General features: G+C 31.1%; 1 protein-coding gene across 5 annotated transcripts in view; it reads left to right on the forward strand.

Annotated features, from left to right (window-relative positions):
* Window positions 1–11,865, forward strand: part of LOC118194664 (galectin-4-like) — a 97,880-nt gene extending 86,015 nt beyond the window's left edge. For 4 of the 5 annotated variants that reach the window (XM_085813166.1, XM_085813167.1, XM_035365832.2 and 1 more), the window contains 3 exons: window positions 2,498–2,677; window positions 6,684–6,772; window positions 10,287–11,865. In XM_085813166.1, coding sequence (XP_085669292.1) covers window positions 2,498–2,677; window positions 6,684–6,772; window positions 10,287–10,614 — 597 coding nt within the window. In that variant the 3' untranslated portion in view covers window positions 10,615–11,865. The remainder of the gene's footprint in view (window positions 1–2,497; window positions 2,678–6,683; window positions 6,773–10,286) is intronic. The other variant, XM_085813168.1, reaches the window with a different exon arrangement.
* The last annotated feature ends 9,893 nt before the right edge of the window (window positions 11,866–21,758 follow it).

Genomic DNA, 21,758 nt, shown 5'->3' on the forward strand with positions numbered 1-21,758 from the left:
ATTTGATTCTAAGGCTTTTGTTTTTTTCTCATGTAAAATATGATGGAAAAGTAGAATACACCATAGAATTTCAGATATTTAAAAGCTTAATTATTCCAAGTAGTTAACTATAAAAGCTAAAAGCTCTTCACCACCACTGTGAAATATTGCTCTGACTATTACCTGGACAGAAAGTAAATCTTATAGAAATAGTTTTAATTGCTATTTTGGAACACTTTTCAAAAGATCATTTTGCAGACAGTATGCACTAAATACTGTCACCACCAAAACAAGGAAAAACAAAGATTTCAAACAAAGATTGCTTAAATTTTTTTTAATACTGTTAAAAAAACAGAAAACAGCTTATAGTCTATATATATAAAGAAGAATGTCTGTTTGTGTGTTTGTTTGCGATATACTCAGTCACTACTATAGCAGTCATCACCAAACTTTCTACAGTTCTTTTCTGGGTCCTTGGAAAGATCGACATCCACTTTTTTCAAAAAAAAAATTCAATCGTTCGCTTGTTACAGGCAGTTTATGGAACTCGGCAATAGTATTGCAGCATTGCAAAACACTCAATTAATTGGTAGCGATGGTGGTCAAAAGCCATCTGAGTGCACATGCACTAGCATTCACATATTCACATATTTCTTTGATTTTGATTTGTGAAATTTTTGCCTATCACTATCAATCTAATATATATGCATGCACAAGTACCGAAAAGAAAGGATATATAATGGCAGGAAAATTTTGAAGGAATGTGGACTCAATCTGAAATGAACAACTCAAGATTCTAATATCAAAAGTTGTGGAGGAAATAAAATTAAAAGCACACGTTTTCATCGCTTTCTAATTTGTTTTGAAACAACAATATACAAAGCTGAATTTGTATTGACTGTTTCTACTAATTTCGATTATGTTCGGTTAAACATGACAACAGAATATCAATTATTTTTTTAATTGTTTTATTGATTTTTGATCAGTTGTAATCAGTTTGCCACATTTAATTAACTAACTGGCATCGGGTACTTCTGCTAGTAGTAATTATTTTTGAGAAAAAGTGCATTTCTGCGAAGTGTATATTGACCTGGTTTGGCTCCAAATGTAGATGATATGTGCAGCCTAGACCACCGATTTTTCAGAGTGGCAATAAAATTATTCCAACTAGCAGTAACTAAAGGAAAGTATATTTCACATTGAATTATTAATGTAAGTTAATAGGATGCCAAATGTAAAAATCACCTAGGGTGCTAAAAATGCTGGAGCTGGACATGATACTGATTATATAGAAATTGTATTCAAATGAATTGAAGCTTATTGCTAAGCTTATATTTTATTAGTGGAAAAACTTGAAGAATGCAATATTTGTTTAATAAACTTAATAAATACGTTAACATACCAAGATTGACATTTTTTTAGACCTATCTGGACTGTGAAGCTGCGAGAATAAGCTTAACACTAGCATAAGCTTAACATAGCTAAGACCAAACTTGTACAGTTTGAAAGAAGAGACATAATAATTATTTTACTAAAGTTTTTTTTTTTTTTTTTTTTTTTTTTTTTAAGAAATGAATTTTTGATGTTCTTTTATAATCCTCACTTTCCGTATAACACATTAGAAGTTGTATATTTCGGTTTCTAGATTTCATATATGAGTAAATTTTTTAGATAACTGTGTTTTTGTGAAATTATATGTTAAGTACATTTCTTTAAATCGAAATATTGATTATTTCTGTCCCAGTATATTTCGTGAGTTCTATTTACAGGCTTTGACTAAGTTTAGAAAGGGATTTGCATTTTTATTTAAGAAGATTTGTTTATATGGCACATTCAGTAATTCCCTTTGAACTACGAAGTCTTGTTTTGATTAATGTTGTATAAAATAAGATTTCTTATATAATATTTTTAATAATATGGATTTTAAATTTGACAGAAATTTTTGCTACTTATATGTAAATAATCTGAAAACAAACTAATAGGAGGTACAATATTTCTTGGGGAGGAGATGAAGAAGCGGAATAATAAAAGTTGGTGTTTTATTATTCTGTTTTTCTGTTAAATCAAATTCAACATTTATGCTTCAATCAAATTCAACATTTATGCTTTCAATAGTTATAACTGAACTGTCTTCTTTGGCTATTAATTGTAATAATAAGAGTGATTTGTTTTTTATGAATAAATGTATAAAATTAAAATTGTCTGGAAAAAAATGGGTTAAAGAGAATTGATTTTTCACATGCTGTTCTAGCTGCATGGCATTCAGTTGCTTTAATGGGAATGTGTTCAAATTTAATTATTCTGTTTGAATATATTATGTATAATAAAATGTATCAATTATCAACACATTTTTTTCAATGTATAAATGTGAAATTTTCTAAAACATTTTTATCTCGTTTCATAGATAATTTTTATTAGGTGATAAAATTATAATGGATAATAAAATTTATTACTATATATAAAGCATTCCCATAGTAAATCTTTGAGAAAAGTAGAAAAAGGAAAGCTTTTCTTATAGGGGGTACCAGCTACACCATGCATACCTTCTGGTGTCACTATACCAGCTGTGAATCCAATCCCATACCATCCTTCAGGTGGAAGAATTGTTCCTCCTCCAGAACAGATTGGAGTTTGTCCAGGTGGTTATATTCCTGGTGGAGTGCAGCCTAGCTCAAATTTAACACCTGTTTATAATCCGGTAAGTGTTTTGCACTGATCTATTTACCTAAAAATATATATATTGTCTTCTAGTTGTTATATTTAGGATAAGTATAAGTGTGTAATTTTAGAACTATTATGATGTACATTCTAAATAATGAAATACAGTCAAAAGTCGTTAATTCGGACACCCATAATCCGGACCTCAAAGCTAAAATCTTTCTGCGCATGCGCCACGTTGACGCATGCTCATAGGCGTTTTACGCGTGCGCGCAAGACATTTACAACTGCGCATATGCATCTGCGCAAGCGCAGAATACGTTTTCGCGTGCGTGTTTAATGTATAACGGACGGTATAAGCTAAAATTATCTAATTATCTATTTCAGTTAATGTTGATGATTGCGTTGTTCCTTAATCTTCGAATTGGATCCGGCTTATTATTTTTTGCAGACCGTAAGAGCAATTTTATAAAAGTAAGCTTGAACTTTCGATTACGTCAAATAGAATTTCTGATGCTGGAGCTCCCAAAGGATCTAGAAAGCGAAAGTATGATTCGATGTCCATCAAACAAAAAACGAATTGCTACAAAAACAAAGGCATATCCTTTGTTTATCTAACCATTCCGAAATCTGTTTATCAATTTCACACTGCTCTGCGCTAGGGGGGGACGTCGCGACGCGCAATGAACTGGAAGTTGATCTGTCACCACTATCGTTATCTTCAGGGCAGATGTTTTTATTTTATTTGGTATATAATTCCTTACTAAATGTAGTATTTAATCTCGATGTACTCCGTCTTTGATATGATTTAAATCAAATTCCTTGTCATTATAAATATCACGAATACTAATCAAATAGTTTTCTGGTTGCAATTTTCTAATTTCGGCTATGCGTAAGGTACGCATGCACGCGTTGAAAGAAATGTTTAATGAAGTAAACAAATAAATATTAAGCTTCTTTTTTTTGTAAATTTTGATACCCTTTAGATCATAATTGCTCATTATTTCATAAATTACGGTTTCATATTTTTAATTTTATAATTTCTGCATGCCATCTTACCAGATTTAAACTGATGATCTATAATCCGGAAAAATCGATAATCCGGAATAGCCGAAGTCCTGACGAGTCCGGATTAAAGACTTTTGACTGTAGCAAACTGTTGCATTTTCATTCCATATTAAATTATTACCATCATTAGGAGTTTAGAATTTTTGCTTTAAATTAGTATCTGTGATGCATAGTGAATGTTAACTTTTAAAACTTGTTTAACTTGTCATTAAATTGCCAATGAATATTCCTTCATATGAATTTTTTATTTTATTTTTAAGAGCAAATGTGAGTTGCATGGCTTTTTTATTAAAATTTTGAAGTACAGTTTGTTTTAAATTTAAAGTTCTTTTGCAAAGTATTCATTCATGAAATAATAATTTATAATAACAGAATCTTTTACTAATTTTTCTGTATTTCAGTTTTTATTTTGTTTTAAAGATCTTATGTAAATCATTAATATATTTTCTCTTTTATTTTGCTGTTGGTAGTGAATATTAAATTTAACATAAATGTTTTTACACATCCTAGTACAAGTAAAACTTTTGACAATGTGTAATCTTCTTTCAGCATATTTTTAGAAATAAGTTTATTTATCTATATTAATTTTTTGCCAGTATGATTTTTATCTGCCTATAATTACATTTATACAATTGGATTACATCTAACTGAAGCAGGAAATGAAAACTGAAGCTTCGCAGATTGTATCACTTATATTTTGTAAAAATGTTTAATAATGTTAGCTCATAAAACAAAACTGTAAAATTTAATGAAACTCTCAGTTGCTATACATTACCTTGTGTGTATATATTATGTATATATATACATTTAAATTTAAATTTAATTTTTAACAAATACGTATAAAAGTAAAAAAGCAAATTTAAATCCTAAAAAAAGGAAAAAAGCCAAAATAATTTTTAAAAAAATGTGCAAACATATAAAAGATTTAATACTCGAACTAATCTACAATATCATTTAAATTCAGAAGCATAAGCAAATCACGTGCAAAATCAATCCATGAAAATAAATTTACTAATTTAATAAATTAAAATTAAATTAAACATTTTTTTTTTTTTAATGCATATGTGAATGACCGTTGAGTAGGCAGGAGACAGACTTATCAAGGGGAAGTTTCCTCCAAACCTAACTCTGCAATCATTCAATTCGTGTTCCGTCATTCATGCAGGCAAGGGTAAAAGTCAAAACCAAAATTAATTCCAATAAAGTGGTTCCCTTAGAAATTAACATTTAAGAATTAAAGTTCAAAAAGGAAAATACAGAAGAGAAAACTACATCTTTTGAGATAACTACATCTTTTGAGAAACAAGCAAGTAAAGTCAAGAATTAAACTTTATTTTTTTTTTAAATTAATTTTTATAAAAAAATAATAAAAAATAATCTAAAAACCAATGTATTTTGGAAACCCTTGTCTACAGAAACCTCCCCTACACGAATATGCATATTAATAAAAAGAAACTAAAAAAGAACTAGACATAATCCATATAAACCAATAAGAAACAAAAAGAACTAATTACAATTTTTAAAAAACAAATATATATTTAAAAATATAATTTCATATTTAGAAAATACTTAGATACTACATAAAAAATTTTAAAAAATACTTAAAGCAAGTAAATAGTAAGTTTTAATTCTAACTTACCTACTATATGAGTGTTGGGGTCTGCAAATGTGTTGTAAAAGAGAAGTAAGTGTGTTCTTCAAATTATATAGATGGCCCTTATGTAGGTAAAGTTGAGTGTCAAGCTGCTATCTTTGTTATAGTAAAAAAAAAATTTTGTAAACATTAATATTAAAAATTAAATTAAATTAAATTAAAAATTAAAAATCCTAAAGATAGTAATTATCAATTTTTTAGGGAGTTAAGAACTGAGCCAATCAAGAGATGTAAGTTTGCATGAAGGAAAATAAAGTGAAGTGGTATTGTGAATAAAATGTAAACTGTTTGTAATGTGAAATGTGTGTTCTGTTGAAAAAGTGTGTAAAAATTGTAAAAACTGTTAAGTGAAAATTGCAAAAAATTAAAGTAATTAAGAAAACTGAAATGTTTTAATATTAAAGTTTTAAAGTAAAATTTCCCAAAATTTTTTGAAAAGAAGTCCTTAAAAAACCTCTAAAAAATTCCAGAAATTTCTCAAAAATTACTTTAGGAAGTTAATTAAAACTTAAATTTGATGTAAGAAAATATTAAAAGTTTAATGAATTTGATTTCAATTGGTATATCAAAACTTAACTAAATACTGGGTAAAGTATGGAAAATTAGAAGAAGATTAAAATCTTCACTCAATTCGGGCTATAATTGAGACTTTTGAAAAGAGTTGGCCCTTTATTAGTAAAAGGAAAGAATCCAGTATTGATTAAATATACATATTTACAATAATTTCTCTACTCTTTTATATCCTTCATTACCCTCCAGCTAAGGTTTAAGGTAATGTTATCATATCCAAAAGAGCCAAAAAATTATAAAGTAAAGTCAAGGCCTGCCTTTTTAATATATAAATTAATAAATTTTGGTGGTACTTGGTTATCAACTTGTACATTAATTAGCTTTATTATTTCTTCCTTTAAATCGTCTATTTCAGTACATATATTTTTTATTCTGATAATTTGGCTATGAAACGTGTTTTCTATTACTTTTCTAGAGATATTAGAGTTCCAATTAATTAGTTTAATAGTAGGAAAATGGAAATTTCGTCTTTTATCAAATAATTTAATTTTGCTGTGTTTAATAATTTGCAGGTCTAGGAATTCAATAGTATCTTGATTTTTTTAATTAAATTCAATTTATTCTTATGAAACAATTATGTATATATATACATCATATGTGCATTTTGTTGTAGTTTTGAAGATTATATATATATTATTTGAAAGGTTCTCATATTTTTCTGAAACCTTTGAATAGTTTTGAGATTATTTGGAGGAGAAAAAAGATTTCTTGCATATATGCATCTGTTTAAGATTTACATCGATTTTCGTTTTAGCCCATACCTTACGACTATCCAATTTATGGTGGTTTGAAGCCTGGAATGATGATTTACATCAGTGGAAGACCATCTGCTAGTCCTTACAGGTTATATTATATTTTGAAATTGTAATAGGATATTGCATTTCAAAAAAGTTTAGGCTTAGTAAAAAATGTGTTATTCATTAAGATTTCAGGGAAAATGAAGAAAATCCAATCATTATTCTAAAAGTGAATAATCTGAAACAATAATTTTAAAAATGATGAAAACGAGAGGCCATAGTAATTTTAAAAAATGCACTAATTTGACTAGTTTTTGTTCTGTTATTGCATAAAATAACATCATTGAACAGAATTTGCCATCAATAAGAATGTATTTAAACATAAGATTTTTCAGTATTGTGTAACAACTGAAAAAATAATTTGAGAGGAGATAGGTTAATTGCGCCATAGAAGATAAGCAAAGAAAAATAACTTTCAAAACTAGTTTTGTCAGAGTTTTCATGTTATAAGTTAGCTGAGCATGTGTATGTTTATTAATTTTAAATGCAGTTATTTATTTTTTGGTAGTATTGTTAACCAAAATTTTATTAAGATTACATATTTGGTAGTATATTTGTGAATTTATTCATTTTCTTGGTGATCCAGCCACAGCTGGGTTATTAATTTAGTAGAATCGGTTTCAAGACTCATTAGGAATCAATGGGTAGTAAAATTGATGTTTAGAATGATTTTAGAAATTTTAATATTTAAGAGAAAATATGATCTTTTTCTTTGGCTAATTTCTCCTTTTTAGCAGCTTCTTGAGCTTTCTCGTTCTCAAATCTTTCTTCTATTATATTAGTTAACATATGTTTCACTAATTCTTCATCATAATTATCAGATTTCCTAATGAGTTCTTTTAATTGTACCACTTTTAGATTTCCTGCCACGACTAAATCCAGTTCAAGGGCAAGAAGTTTTAAATCTTCTTTTCTCCCCCTACCCAAAAAGGACATTTTGTCTTTTGCGAAATTTAAACACAGTCGTAATGTCTCAGTTAAAGTTCACACTATGGCTGTTAAAGCTAATATTCTAATTTTATACTTTTCTGAATTTTAAATATATTTAAAATAAGTCCTTATATATCGTTGATAATTTTAAGCACTTAGGGGTCATACAAAAAAATCAACTTCGCAATAACTGGAAATAAACACTGATTTGCAATGCTTACAATTCACACATTTGTCAAAACTTAGTATCAATTAAAATTTTAATACTATAAATAATCAAATATTATTCACTAGTTTTAAGTCAAGATTACTTATCTTAATTATGCACATCGGGTAGATGTTATCAATGCATCTCTGGGGTAAGAAGATCCATTCCTTTCATATAAGACAACTAAATGGGCTATCACGACATCTATATGAAGTATCCTGAAACAAAAGTAAATTCTGCAACTCTATATTTCTGCCACGAGTTAGGTGCCAGTTTTCTTGTAGTATTAATTCTTTAATAGAATCAATTAGCATTTTAGAAGTTAATTTTTAATGACGTTTTATTAACACCTAATAACAACATACAGGAAAATGATAAAACTCAAAATGGAATAACATTAAATAGTTTCAAAATTCAAAGCGTGAATTCAAACAATCACATCTCAGTTCTGCAGCTCGCATACTTTGAACTGAGTATTTTCTCTATATCGTTGGTAGAGTGCGTTGCCGACGATATTCATTTGTGACATTGTTGATTTTATAAATATAAACAAATTTTCAAAATTAAAATTAAATATTTTAATTAATGATGAGATGGCTAAGCTTGATGTATTTATGCAATTTTTTTCATAAAATTGCTTAGTTTAATTCTTAAATTATTTTGTTCAAGAATATTCAACCTGTGTCTTATTTTCTGTAGTAAATTATTGACTTCACTAAAGCCTGCTTCTACTAGGTAAGAAGAGGGAAATGCCAGTAATGCTGTTTGATAACTTTTATTTTGGGATATTCCTTCTGCGTGACTTTCATATTCAAAAACTTAATGTAAACATGCTTTTTGAATAAGATTTGTGCTCGAGCATTCTCCTTCAATGCAAAATCAATCAATCGTGTTCTTGCATCATTATATCAAGATTAAATATACCACAGTTCATTGGTTCTGTGAGCTGTGCTAGCACATTCAAATTTTCATTGTCTTCGACATTCAAATCTTTTAAATTTTACAAACAGTTTGTATATAACAATGTATCTTGTGAGTAAGTTTTATATTCTTCATATTGTTTTGGTGTTCTGCATTTCTCACTTTTAATATTATCCGACCTGCAAAAAAAATTAATATATTAAAAATGTATCTTCTTCAATGACCAGACAGCGGAGAATGGGCCCTTGCCTTTCTCAGAATGGAATTTATCCCTGGCCATGGTCATCCAATTCATTGTTTTTAAAATTCTTTAGAGTTCAGAGTTAGTTCTACTTCTCCAGATATTGTTACATTTTATACCACCAAAAATACTTCTCAAAATTTTTCTTTCAAAGATAGAAATTATATTTTTAGCTATTTCTGTCATTGCCCAGGTCTCAGCAGAGTATGTAAGAGTGGGTCTGATTAAGTTCCTGTAAATTAAAATCTTCATTTTTCTGCTAGTGAAGTTAGACTTCAAGTATTTTTTGAGACCGAAAAAACATTGGTTAGCATCCGTGACTCTACTACGGATCTCAGGCATTAAATCATTGAGAGTATTAACTTCTGATTCTAAATATTTAAGTTTGCTAATGGTTTCAAATTTGTAATTTCCAATTTCAAAATAGAGGCTGTTGTTATTATCACATGGCATGTATTTAGTTTTATTTTGATTGAAAAAAAAAATATATTGATTTTAAAATATGTTAAATAATTTCTGTGTATTTTTTTCTTTATATTTATTTTATGTGATTTCTTAATTACTACACGATATAGCTATATCAATAAACAATTAATTATCAGGGGTTTTTTTTTCAATCAGTAGAATCTTTGTTGTGCCAAAAAATTGCCCATGCATATTGGGCTGTCGACCCTTTGATCATCATTGACTCCCTTAAAAATTTTATTGATCTCTAGAGGGTCCATACCGACCCCATTGGGAACCCCTGTTCTACATAATAATGATTATAACAAAAAGTAAGTCTATTACTGTATAAATTGAAATTAAAATACTTGCTTCTGAATAATCATTGATACTTAAGATACAAAATTTGAAATTCGAGTTATCAAAATATGAGTTTTTAGTGACATTTATTAAAATGTGTATTGTAATTGCTGAAATTTTTATTATCTTATACTCTTAAGCATAATGTACTGCAAAAAAATTTCAAATTTTTAAAAATATACTGCCACAAATGTTATATTTTTTAGAACATACTGTGTTTGAGATTGAACTGAAAAGTATGTTTTACAGCCATATCTGTGCTATTATTTTAATAACTTATTCTGCTAAATGATTTTAACAGAATTTTTTCAAATCACATGGTTTTTATTAGCATTGTTTTTAAATTTTCAAGTCCATGCTTAAATTTATCAAGCTTTTCAATTACATATTAAAATGAATAACATATTATTTGAAAGTATCAACAATACTCATTTCATTAATTATCTTTTAAATTAGGTTTTCAGTAAATCTGCAGTCTGGCACCTCACCATATCCACCTCCAGATATTGCTTTTCATTTTGATGTGAGGTTTTATAATCATACAATTGTGAGAAATAGTCGCACTAACAATGTATGGGCAGCAGAAGAGTCTTCAATTCCATTTTTTCCATTCCAGCCAGCTGTTAATTTTGATATGATAATCCGAGTAGAGACAGATAGTTTTATGGTTGCCCTCAATGGTCAACATTTTATTGAATTTAGACAGCGCCTACGACCTTTATCTCGTTTTGATACACTTAATATTGAAAATGATATTGTTGTATCATCTATTCGATTTGCATAATTTTTTATAATAATTAACTAATAGAATAATTTTAGATTTATGATATAAATTAATGATATTTAATATTAAATTTTGTTTAATTGTGATGATTGCAGTTTGTAACCTTAAGTTATTTAACTGCAAATTCTGTCTTCTCCTCCCCCATGAAATAAGTTAAATATGATGTATACAATTTCATATATGAATACCTGTTATTATATATTGTAATTATTACTGCTAGGGATTGAAACATTTTGTGATACTACAGTATTATAAAGCTTAACCTTCCAGCATGTGCACATGGCAATTTTACATGAGCACGCACATATCTTATTTTTTACGACATCTGTTCTTTTACTGTTTTGGGCACGAAAAACGACAGAAATGAGTGAATATTGATAATAAATTTGTTAAGAAATAAAATATCAATCTTATTATTGCAAAATACAAATGATATCACATTCAAATATAAGTAAAAGTTCTTATGTTAGTGAGATGGAAATGCAATGCAAAACTGAATTTGTCGTAAATTTTGTACATACGCGCGTGCTGGAAGGTTAAGCTAAAGTGCCTAATCAGCTTCACTTTTTTATTGAAATGCTGAATCATTTTTACTTCTGCATACAAAACTATCTTCATAGTTAGGTTGCAGCTATTCCATTAGAATGCAAATGTAATAATTATATAAATTTAAAACTTTTGAAATAAAATTTTTCTAGATGATTTTTGTGTTTGCGTCACAGACAATGCATAATTCACAAATTTTGAATATTAAATTTAAACATTTCATTAAAGAGTTGGTACTTTCATAATTTTCATATCTATTTTAGGTACTGAAATTAGTAGGAGGCTATATAATAAATATTCAATAATCAGTGTTCATATTGCTGTAGTTCTTTTAATTACAAAATGCCATCAATTCTAAGATGCATACCTTTATTTTCAGTACCACCAACAGAATAAGACTTTGATTATAAGAGAAAATATATGGAATAAACCATTAAAATATATCTAGTAATTATTTTTATTAACTTTAACATATCAGCCATAATTAATAGTGTAAAAAAATCTGCATTTTAAGACTAACTCATTTTAGCAACATTAAATATAGAAAAAGGGTATGTCTTAGGATTAAAGAAATGAGATGCTTTATTATTAATAAGTATGTGGGTAAAATAAGCAAAACCATAGAGTTTTAATAAATTTTGTAATTAAAATAACAAAGTTTTATAGATGACCTGTACTTCTTGCATTAAAACATTATTCACTCGATTAGTTTAGTTTATTTTTTTATCATTTTTAGTATTCTTTGTTTATTTATTCTTAAAATGAGTACACAACGCAAAACTGAATGCACTGCTTATAAATATAAAAGCAAAAAATTCAGAAGAAAATTTAAGAATAATTCTTATGTATGAATAGAGATTGGTTCAATAATCAATCTATAAATTGAACTAATTTACAAAATGTGACATAAATCTTATTCAATTATTTCAGGATACAGACTGTATTAAATTTTTTGAATACTTATCAAAAATAAAAAAAAAAAAAAAATCTAGTCATGCGTTTTGTGCATTAAGAATAATCATCATGTTTGGAAATGCATTAATGTGCGAATAGTCTTTTTTTCACAGGTAAAAATTAATAAGAAAAGAACATGATTAACTGATGAATGTGTACAATCTGTGATAAAAATAAGTTCCAGAATGGCTACAAATTTTAGAAGTTTATAATTATTTACATGCAAACACATTAGTTTTTATCTGTGCATTGAAAGTATAATAAATAAGAGAATGTTTGCTGTTATTTAGACTCAAATTTTGTCCCACTTGGTAAATTTTCTCTGAAAGAAAGTTTCCATAATTTGTTTACTTTTAGTTTAAATGAAAGCAAGTTGTTTGATGATAAATGTGTTAGAATTATTTGAAAGAAAAGTCAGTCTAAGAAATTAGCTGTCAATGTATTTGAATTACAAAGGGTAACCAACAAGAAGTGTCTTACAGATACAAAACTATAGATTTCAGGTAGAAAATAAATATAAGTTTGAATTTTTCCTTTGAGATCCTATTATTTTTGTTAATGTATGTTGTACAGTCAAAAGTCTTTAATCTGAACATCCATAATCTGGAATGATCTATAATCCGAAAATTAAAGCTATAAACTTTCTGTGCATGCGTAACCGCATAATGCATCTCTACGCATGCGCATAAACCTTTACGCATGCACGTTTAATGTATAACGGATGGTATAATCTAAGCTCTAATTATCTATTTCAATTAATGTTGAAGATTGCGTTGTTCCTTAATCTTCTAATTGGATCTGGCTTATTATTTTTTGCAGACTGTTAGAGCAATTTTATAAAAGTAAGTTTGAACTTTCGATTATGTCAAAAAGAATTTCCAATTCTAGAGCTGCCAAAGGATCTACAAAGTGAAAGCAAAAAATGGATAAAGGCATATCCTTTGTTTCTCTAACCATTCCGAAATCTGTTTATCAATTTCGTGCTGCTCTGCAGGGGGATACGTCGCGACGCACAATGAACTGGAAGTTGATCTGTCAGCACTATCGTTATCTTCAGGGCAGATGTTTTTATTTTATTCGGCTTATAATTCCTTACTAAATGTAGTATTTAATCTCGATGTACTCCGTCTTTGATATGATTTAAATCAAATTCCTCGTCATCATAAATATCACGAATACAAATCAAATAGTTTTCTGGTTGCAATTTTCTAATTTCAACTATGCGTAATGTATGCTTTATGCATGCGCACGTTGAAAGAAATGTTTAATAAACTAAACTTTTTTTTTTTTTTTTTTTTTGTGTGTGTGTGTGTGTGTAAATTTTGATACTCTTTAGATCATAATTGCTCTTTATTTCATAAATTACGATTTCATATTTTTTATTTTATAATTTCTGCATGCCATCTTACCAGATTTAAACTAATGATCTATAATCCGAAAAAAAACCTAATCTGGAATTGCCGTAGTCCCGATAAGTCCGGATTAAAGACTTTTGACTGTAAAAGTATTTAGTAAGCAAAATTTGAAATTATTTCAAATATTTTTGGCTAACCTTTTTTATCATTTTGTTAAAAAAAATTTGAAGAATTTTTTTTTTTTCATGTATTTAAAAAAAAGAAAAAAAAAGTGCCATTTTAGCTCTTTTTAGATCATGGATTCGTGCCACATACTGTTCGAGGTTTGAGACCACTGCAGTACAGCATAGGCTTTCACATTGTTCAAAAGAAAGGTGAAATGCCATAGACTGCTATGATATTGGTATGACACAGCAATGGGCATTATAACTTCAGGAATGTAATGGTAACTGGAACAATTCTAAATATACAAACTAGAGATTTAAATATGATTTGTAATCAAAAGTAATCGTGTATCATCAGTTCAGGTCCTGGATTGTTATCACAATGAAGAAAGCAATCTTCAGATGTTCATTACACAGATACATACAGCAATCACGAGGCTGTATGCAAAAATGAAATTCACCTGAATAGACGTCACACTATTAATGTGTTCATATGCTTTGCTGAACATGTCATTCCAGGTGTTGATTCTTATTTTGTACTGTCAAGGGAAGCCAAAGCAGTATTCACCTGACAATTCAGGACGTCGCAAGTATCGTTCGCACTGTACATGTAGATACTTGGTAATACTTCTGACCTAAAGTTTGTGGCATGGCTATATGCAAATAGTGATGCAGTCAAGATGTCAGTTGAGGCCCACAGGTGACCAAGCGGTAAAGTCACTGAACACTGGTAGTTTGGTTCGATGTTCGAATCCCATGAATGGGCTAGCTGCATGGACGTTTTCTTGGTTTTCCCCACATTTAATGTGTATACGAACCAGTTTCCCTTAAAAAGTCCTCCACAAAGGCATTTCTTCCCTTAGGCAGATAGCCTTCGAGGCTTTGCCGTATTTAACCAAAATAACAACATGTCAGTTGTCTCAGACTTTGGTGAGTGGGTAGTCAGTGAGATTCCACACAAGTCTTTGTGGCCTTCCTGGACCCATAATTGAAATTCTGATAAGTCATTGAATCACAGCAAACATGAGTGGCAGTGATGTGGTATGTATGACAGTCCATAATCCTGGCAGGCAGGACTATCCTGCCACAGAGTTCTGGGACATACTGGTATTCATTCCATGTTCTTACTCTAAGAATAACTTAATTTCCAACTCATAAAGGCACTTTTCCGATGAAAAATTAGCATTGCAGTCTGTCTTTCTGTAATTCTTTGGAATGTCGTTACTCTTTGCCTGTACTGCACACAACTTTCATTCAGGCAGTTTACACATTTTTAGAATGACTTTGTTGAAGAATTTTAAAAAAGGGGGTGGGGGAGGTATTTTTTGGAATAAAAATTTCTGGTAACAGCATATTATTTAAAATGAGAAATATCATCTGGTACTTTTAAATTTATCGCATGTAAACAGGCTCATGATTGAAGAATATGTTTTTGTGCTTTCTGAAGAGAAGTATTTCTATTCCATAATTCAAAAAAGTTTCGAAATAAGTAATGTTAAAATTTCTTGGTGTAAAATAAACAGCATTGTTAATTGAAAAGGGGAAACCTACAGTCATTACTTCAACATGGAAAGAAGCCTCGAAACGAATATTAGAAAAAGGTACATGTTATTTCCAATATTTCTAGAGTTAAATCGTTGGTAACAAGTTAAAAATCCGCTGACGTAGAAATCATTTGCAAAATCTATATATATATATCTGTAGTAACAATAAATAAAATTATAAATCGAGATTTACGTCGGAAAAAAAGCTAAAAAATGTAATGCTCACCAGCTTTTACTGAGGCATGTGGCTCAACGCAGAGCTATTTATAGAACTCTGTATGAAAACTATTTAGCAGGTGATAAATTGGAATATTGGGTTGGCAAGAAAGATTTCATTTAGCAAAAACAGTTGCTTATCGATATTTTAATTAGGACGTAAATAAACATGCATGTGTCTTAATAATGAAATAGTAAATTTTCATACTTTAGAATTTGGCAACGTCAGAAAGATATGAGATACATTCCGATGACCTCAGAAATTACATGACTTAGCTAATGTGAATAAAAAAAATGTTGGTTGGTTGGTTTATGTAATTATGGCACGGCCTGGAGGGCTATCTGCTTAAGGGGAGGGATGCCTTTGTGGAGGACTTTCTAAGGAAAACTGGCTCGTATACATGATACATATGGGGAAAACCACGAAAAAGCCTATACAGCCAGCCCGTTCGTGGGATTCGAACCTTGTACCGAACTACCGATGTTCAGCTACTTTATCGCTCAGCTGCTGGTAAGCCCAAACAATGTAGATTACCTCGGAGATCATGTTATTTCCGTAAAGCTAATGTAAACAAATAAGGTCATTCCTCTTCTTCTGTTGTGTTATATATATCTCATTGTTGTGTTGTGACGTATCACTTGTCTGACGTAACATCAGAACAAGCCCACAAAATTCACTGTGCCAAGGACAGCCTGTCGTTGGCAAGAGCCTTGAACACCATTCAGGTGACAGTACGACTTCATTCAGTTCCTCCCCCAATTTTGATCCAGAGCATTCCATGGGGATGGGTCTGAGGATCTCGCCCCTCCCTTTTCTCTACCACCTACCTCTCGTGAGGGTTTTCGGTTCGCCATACATATAGAATGCCCCCATTCCGCAAAGACACTATACATTGACATCAGTGCCTTCTTTGGTCTTCGAACCCGGGCCCATTTGTGCTGCAGTGGGCTTCCTTAACTACTATACCTTCTGGGCGACATATCTGGTTGTTGTTAAGTTATGTTTTGAATTGGGTTCTGAAGTTTATGAAATATTTGATGCTGATTAAGACTGTTTCCCTGACCGTATTGTGAATAAATACATTCTCTATGTAAGCTACCCTATTTTATTGATTCAGTTCTAATATAAAATAGCGGGCTTCCCCGACTGTGAAAGAATATTTTAAGTTATATACGGAAACAAACAATTTAATTGTAAAGATGACTGATCTAATTGAAAAACCAGAAGTTGATGAGTGTGTAAACATCTTAGAAAAGTAGAAAAGAAATAATCTACGCGGTTCTTTTACGGCTTGCAATCAATTTATAGATCTGGTTTCATAAAAAGAAATCGAAAGTAAGCAAACTCATTCTTTTTACAATAAGATTCTTGATAAATCTAAGCGTTTGTTTAATCTTGATCATTTAAATGAATTAATTGAATTTACTGATGAAGAATTTAATATCACATAGTCATGTAGAGATAAGTTTATAGATATTGAAACAGTTTTAAAAATTATTCTCAACATAAAGACTGTAAACTCAAGTATATCAAGTATCAGCTAAAGTTAGATTTAAAAGAATATGATTCAATACCAAGAAATTGGGTCGCTTTTGGAGGCCAATTTCCACGCACAGAGATAAACGTTTAAAAGAAGAGGATAAGTTTTAATATTTTTTTAACCTTGTTGAAGACTAAATCGAGAGCTAGATATAAATGACAACAAATCGTCTTCTAAAAAGAATAATCCCAAAGTGTTTGAGCATTTAAGGTCATGTTTTGAAAGGGATTATCATTACAATTAAATAGTTCTCTGTAGCGTTCTCTGGTGACTAATCGTTCAAGAATAAAACTGAGCGTTTCCTGTGATCAATTAGGAACATTAAGTGCAGCAACCGAAAGTTATGCAGTCATGTTATACCCAGCAATAGAGTCTTGTTTGCTTAATGATATTCTTAAAGCATGGGACAAGCACAGATTAAATAGAGAAGCAGACACCGGTTTTTCACATTTGATTAAAGAAACGCTGGTAGAAGAGTTGATATTTCTAGGCAATGAGGTAGAAGGAAAGAAGCATTGCCCATTGGTAGAATCTGGGTTTGTATCACATTCGAAAACTAGGAAACGAAATGAAAAAATATAAGAAGTCGCCATGCCTTCCAGATCGACTCTGTCTGCATCACTTTCAAATTATAAACGATATAAAATAAATTGGCTATTTTACGAAAAAATCATAACAGCCAGGACTGTGCAAAAACTGCATATATTTCATTACAATAAAAGGAATCGGAAGTTATGCGGAAAAGGTGTTGCCTGATCTGTTTAAAAAGTGATTGCATGGCAAAATCATGCCGAAGTTACGTAAAATGCACAATATGTAACAGAAAGCATTATACAGTGCTGTGTCCAGAATTAAGCAGAAAGGATTCGAAAAATGTTGGAGATACTACCGAGTTCTATGATTTCTGTGGAGTCATTTTCAAAAATTATATGTTTAAAAACTGTCTTATCTGGAGTCCAACATAAAAGAACATTAAACTATATAACAGCATCGTTGGACGACGGCTCACACCGATCTTATATATAAAAAAATGAGCTTGCAGAATTGAAACTACCTCTCTTTAGGAAAAAAATGTTATTGCAAAGACTTTTTGGCGCAGGGAAAACTGCAAAAGCAATTCATTGCAGATATGATGCGCAATTAGAAATCCTTAAAAAGAAATTTGGTTGCATGGCATCGATATTGGATAAGCCAGTGATTCGTTCAAGGTTGCCAAGTGTTTCAGATTCATAACTGTTTGAAAAGCTTTCCGCAGAAGGAATAATTTTATCGGGCGTTGAGTCAGGTGAACCACCTAATACTGGGAGTTTCAAAAACTTTGAAATCAGGGATTTCTGCTCTACATACCAAATTTGGATGGTGTATCCTAGGCAGAAAGAAATCGGAAGGAATATTGTAGCCTTAAGTTGATTAATTGTAGAGGTACAAAAAATGTGGGATCTGGAGTCCTTAGGAATAACCGATCCGATTGCAATCAAAACTATGAAAGTTTTGGATGAAGAAACTTTGTGTCATTTCCAAAAAACGATAACCTTTAAATTAGATCAACGGTATGAAGTGTCATTACCTTGGATTATGGGACGCCCACCTTTGTATAATAATTTTGATACCGCTAAGGCAAGCCTACGTATCGTTTCTAATCGGTTAAAAAGGACAATATTTTGGAAGCTTATAATATATTTTTGCAATGGCAGCAAAAAAGCATAATTGAAGAAGTAAAGGAAGTTAATACTCGTACTGATCGAATTATATTTTATTTGCCACAACGCCTAGTAATTAAAATGTCTAGTGCTACTCAAAAAATCCGGCCGGTTTTTTATTCGCCTTTAAAGACATGGATGCGCGGCTCTTAATGATTGCTTGGATACTGGAGAGTCTCACACAATGGATACCACCCTTATTATACAGGTTTAGAATTGGAAAGATATGAATAATTTATAGATATGAGTTTTGTGAAGATATTGTGCAACAGTGGAAGCGTATATACACAGCTGGATAGTTATTGGACTCACTTCAAGACCTTTTTTACTAAGTGTCAGCTTTTTATTTCACTTAAATTGGGAAAAGTTTCAAAGAGAAGACTTCCTGTCCACTGTACAAGTCTTAAAAGAAGGTTCTATATTGATAACTTACTCGCGAGTGTTGGGAATGAAAATGAGTTTCAATTATTGCAATATCGAACAAAAGAAATAATGGAAATGGGAGGATTTGATTTACCTTTTTGGTCATATACGAGAGGGAAAACATAGTTATCACCAAACGCAAATATCGTACACAATTACAAGACTATTCGGCCCGACTGGATTACTAGGGCCAATGATAAGGGCCAAGAATATTCTTCCAACGGTTTTCGTTAAAGCTAAACTGGGATAAACCACTGCCAAAAAAGGAAGCCGGAAAAAGAAGAACTGGAAGTGTTAAGAAAAAAGTTGAAAGCCTTATTCTTATTGCAAAAGCAGATTAGGTGGAACTTCATAGATTTGCCGATACTTGCGAGGCATCATAATAAGCAGCAATATGTTGCAAGTCGCTTTCGAGAGATGGCGAATTAGACTAGTAAATCCAGAGTATCAACCTATAAAACAAGTCACTATTCCCACGTGTGGCAGCAGTCTCATTTGCAAGGTTAATGACTAGAGTTATACCTGCATTAGACAGCTTTGTGAAAAGGTGTATCTCTGGAGTGAATCCATAATTGTACATTCTTCGTTGTAAAGGAAGCTTTATCAGTTGAGGGCATTTGTCGAAAATCGAGTGGCAACAGTTCAAGAGCTGACTAATCATAATCGATGGCTTCGTATGAGAATGTTTCCGGATGTGAGAATCGTGTCCTTATATAAGAATCCCAGTGATCGTGTATCCTGAGTCCTAGACCCAAGTAAACTTTTACAAAATGAGATGTGGTGGGAAGGCCCTTTGTTTCTGAGAAACAACGTGTATCCAAATAAAGAAATTCCTGTTGAAGTCATTGTGAAAGACTTCCTTGACGACCTTAAAACCTCTAGTGTCTTTACTGTTTCACTTAATTTGAAAGTTAGTCCCTTCGTTGAAGATTTTTTTTTTAAATTTAAGTACACTAAAATTAATCATGTTTTTAAGTTTTATTTTTTAGGTTTGTTAACAACTAAAAGGGAAAGAACAAAGTTCCCGGCCCTCTGTAGAGTTCTGAAATAAAGGCGGCAGAGCTAAAACTTAAAAATATGCTTCAAAGCAAGAAATCTCAAGCATTTAAAAGGAAGGAAAGGGATAGCAAGGTAATAAGTATAGTTACGGATTTTGTATTTAGTTAGCTACTTTTAGTAGAATTATTATCAAAATTGCCGTGCAATGCAGCATAAGACATATTTTAACAGAAAGCTACGCCGGAAAAGTAAAAATACAGGAGCAAGTGCATTTAACATTTAAAAAATAAATATATCGTAATTTATATTTAAACCGAATAAATGTGATTGATTACTGTGTTAGCTATAACCGTAATTTTCTTTTTTAGCTTTCCAGAAATCTTGAGGAAACAGAAATTACCAGAACTTTCTCGCTACCGATTAAAAAGCTGGAGAGAGACATCTTATTTCAGTTGTTGTTTAATGAGCTATTATTGTTGATTGTAGCGAATTCGTGGCGAGATCGGATTAGCTCTCTCTCTTTGCATTGCGTTATATTCTAACGTTTTTATTAGTTTGGAGAATAGCCACTGATTATATTGCGTGATATTGTACGCTTGTACGAATATCTCTGAGGAAAATCCAGCGTTTTGTTATATTTCTTGTGATAAGAATACATTTTATAAACTTTTTATCGGACTTGTGCCAATCTGTTACGAACGCGTACGCACGCCACATTTTTTAGGGTCAGAAGTGGGATTGAATGCCAGTTACAAGAGCGATGGAAGAATAGTTAAGGCAATTGGTATCAGTCTTTGCTGCGTTTCAAGAAAAAATGGAAGCTTATCAAGAATCAGTCAAAGGAGAAATGAAAGCCGTTCGAGAGAAGATTGAAGCAGGTCAAGAAGAAATGAAAAGAGAAATTCCCTTGCGTAATTAGAAAACAAATTCGAAGCTATGGGAAATAGATTAGAAGTGGTTGAAAATAAAGTTGGACAAATTGAAGAAAAAGTTTCTTCTGTCAAAGAACAAATAGAAGAGAGAGTTTCTGCTCTGGAACAACAAATCGATTGCAGAGTTTGTTCTGTGAAAAAACAAAACAAACAACCCATGCCTGTTCATCCTCTCTGATGTTATCCACATACGGTGGGAAGACTTCTCGGCAATTGTATAAGACACAATTCCGTCAAGAGAAGCCCACGGAAACATTCCAGAAGCTGGCCACGGATGTTGAAATCTCGCCTTTGCGGAATACCTGACAGAAACAAGAGAAATCCTGTCCCTGCAATACTTCATCGACGGCATCCGGGATCCTGAAATACAGAACGCTGTACGAATGGCAGATGTCAAGGACTTAAAAATGCTCTAGTGTACGCCACGAGATTCAAGGCAGCCCAGCAAGCACCTCGTAGAACTCACCACCTAATCAGAGCTGCTGTAGTCCAAAAGCCAGTGGATGAAAGCCAAGAAACCAACCCTAAAGTGCTGGAACTACGTTGCTGAAGGGCACATACGAAGAAACTGTAGAACACCCCAGGGCACGTATATTAAGACCGCTCCCATCAAGGAGTAGAGGAACTAATTAGTGGCTATCACGCGGGGCGGAGGTTGCCAGATAATAAAATGCCCCAGTTTAAAGCGCTTCAGATTTCTTCAGGCGGCAGCAATGGACTTTTCATAATGGGACATCTCAATGGAATGCCTTGCAATATGACTATCGACG

Source organism: Stegodyphus dumicola, chromosome 3 (assembly GCF_044657685.1).
Source record: "Stegodyphus dumicola isolate Sdum_Otavi_A_Nest chromosome 3, ASM4465768v1".
Taxonomy (NCBI): Eukaryota; Metazoa; Arthropoda; class Arachnida; order Araneae; family Eresidae; genus Stegodyphus; species Stegodyphus dumicola.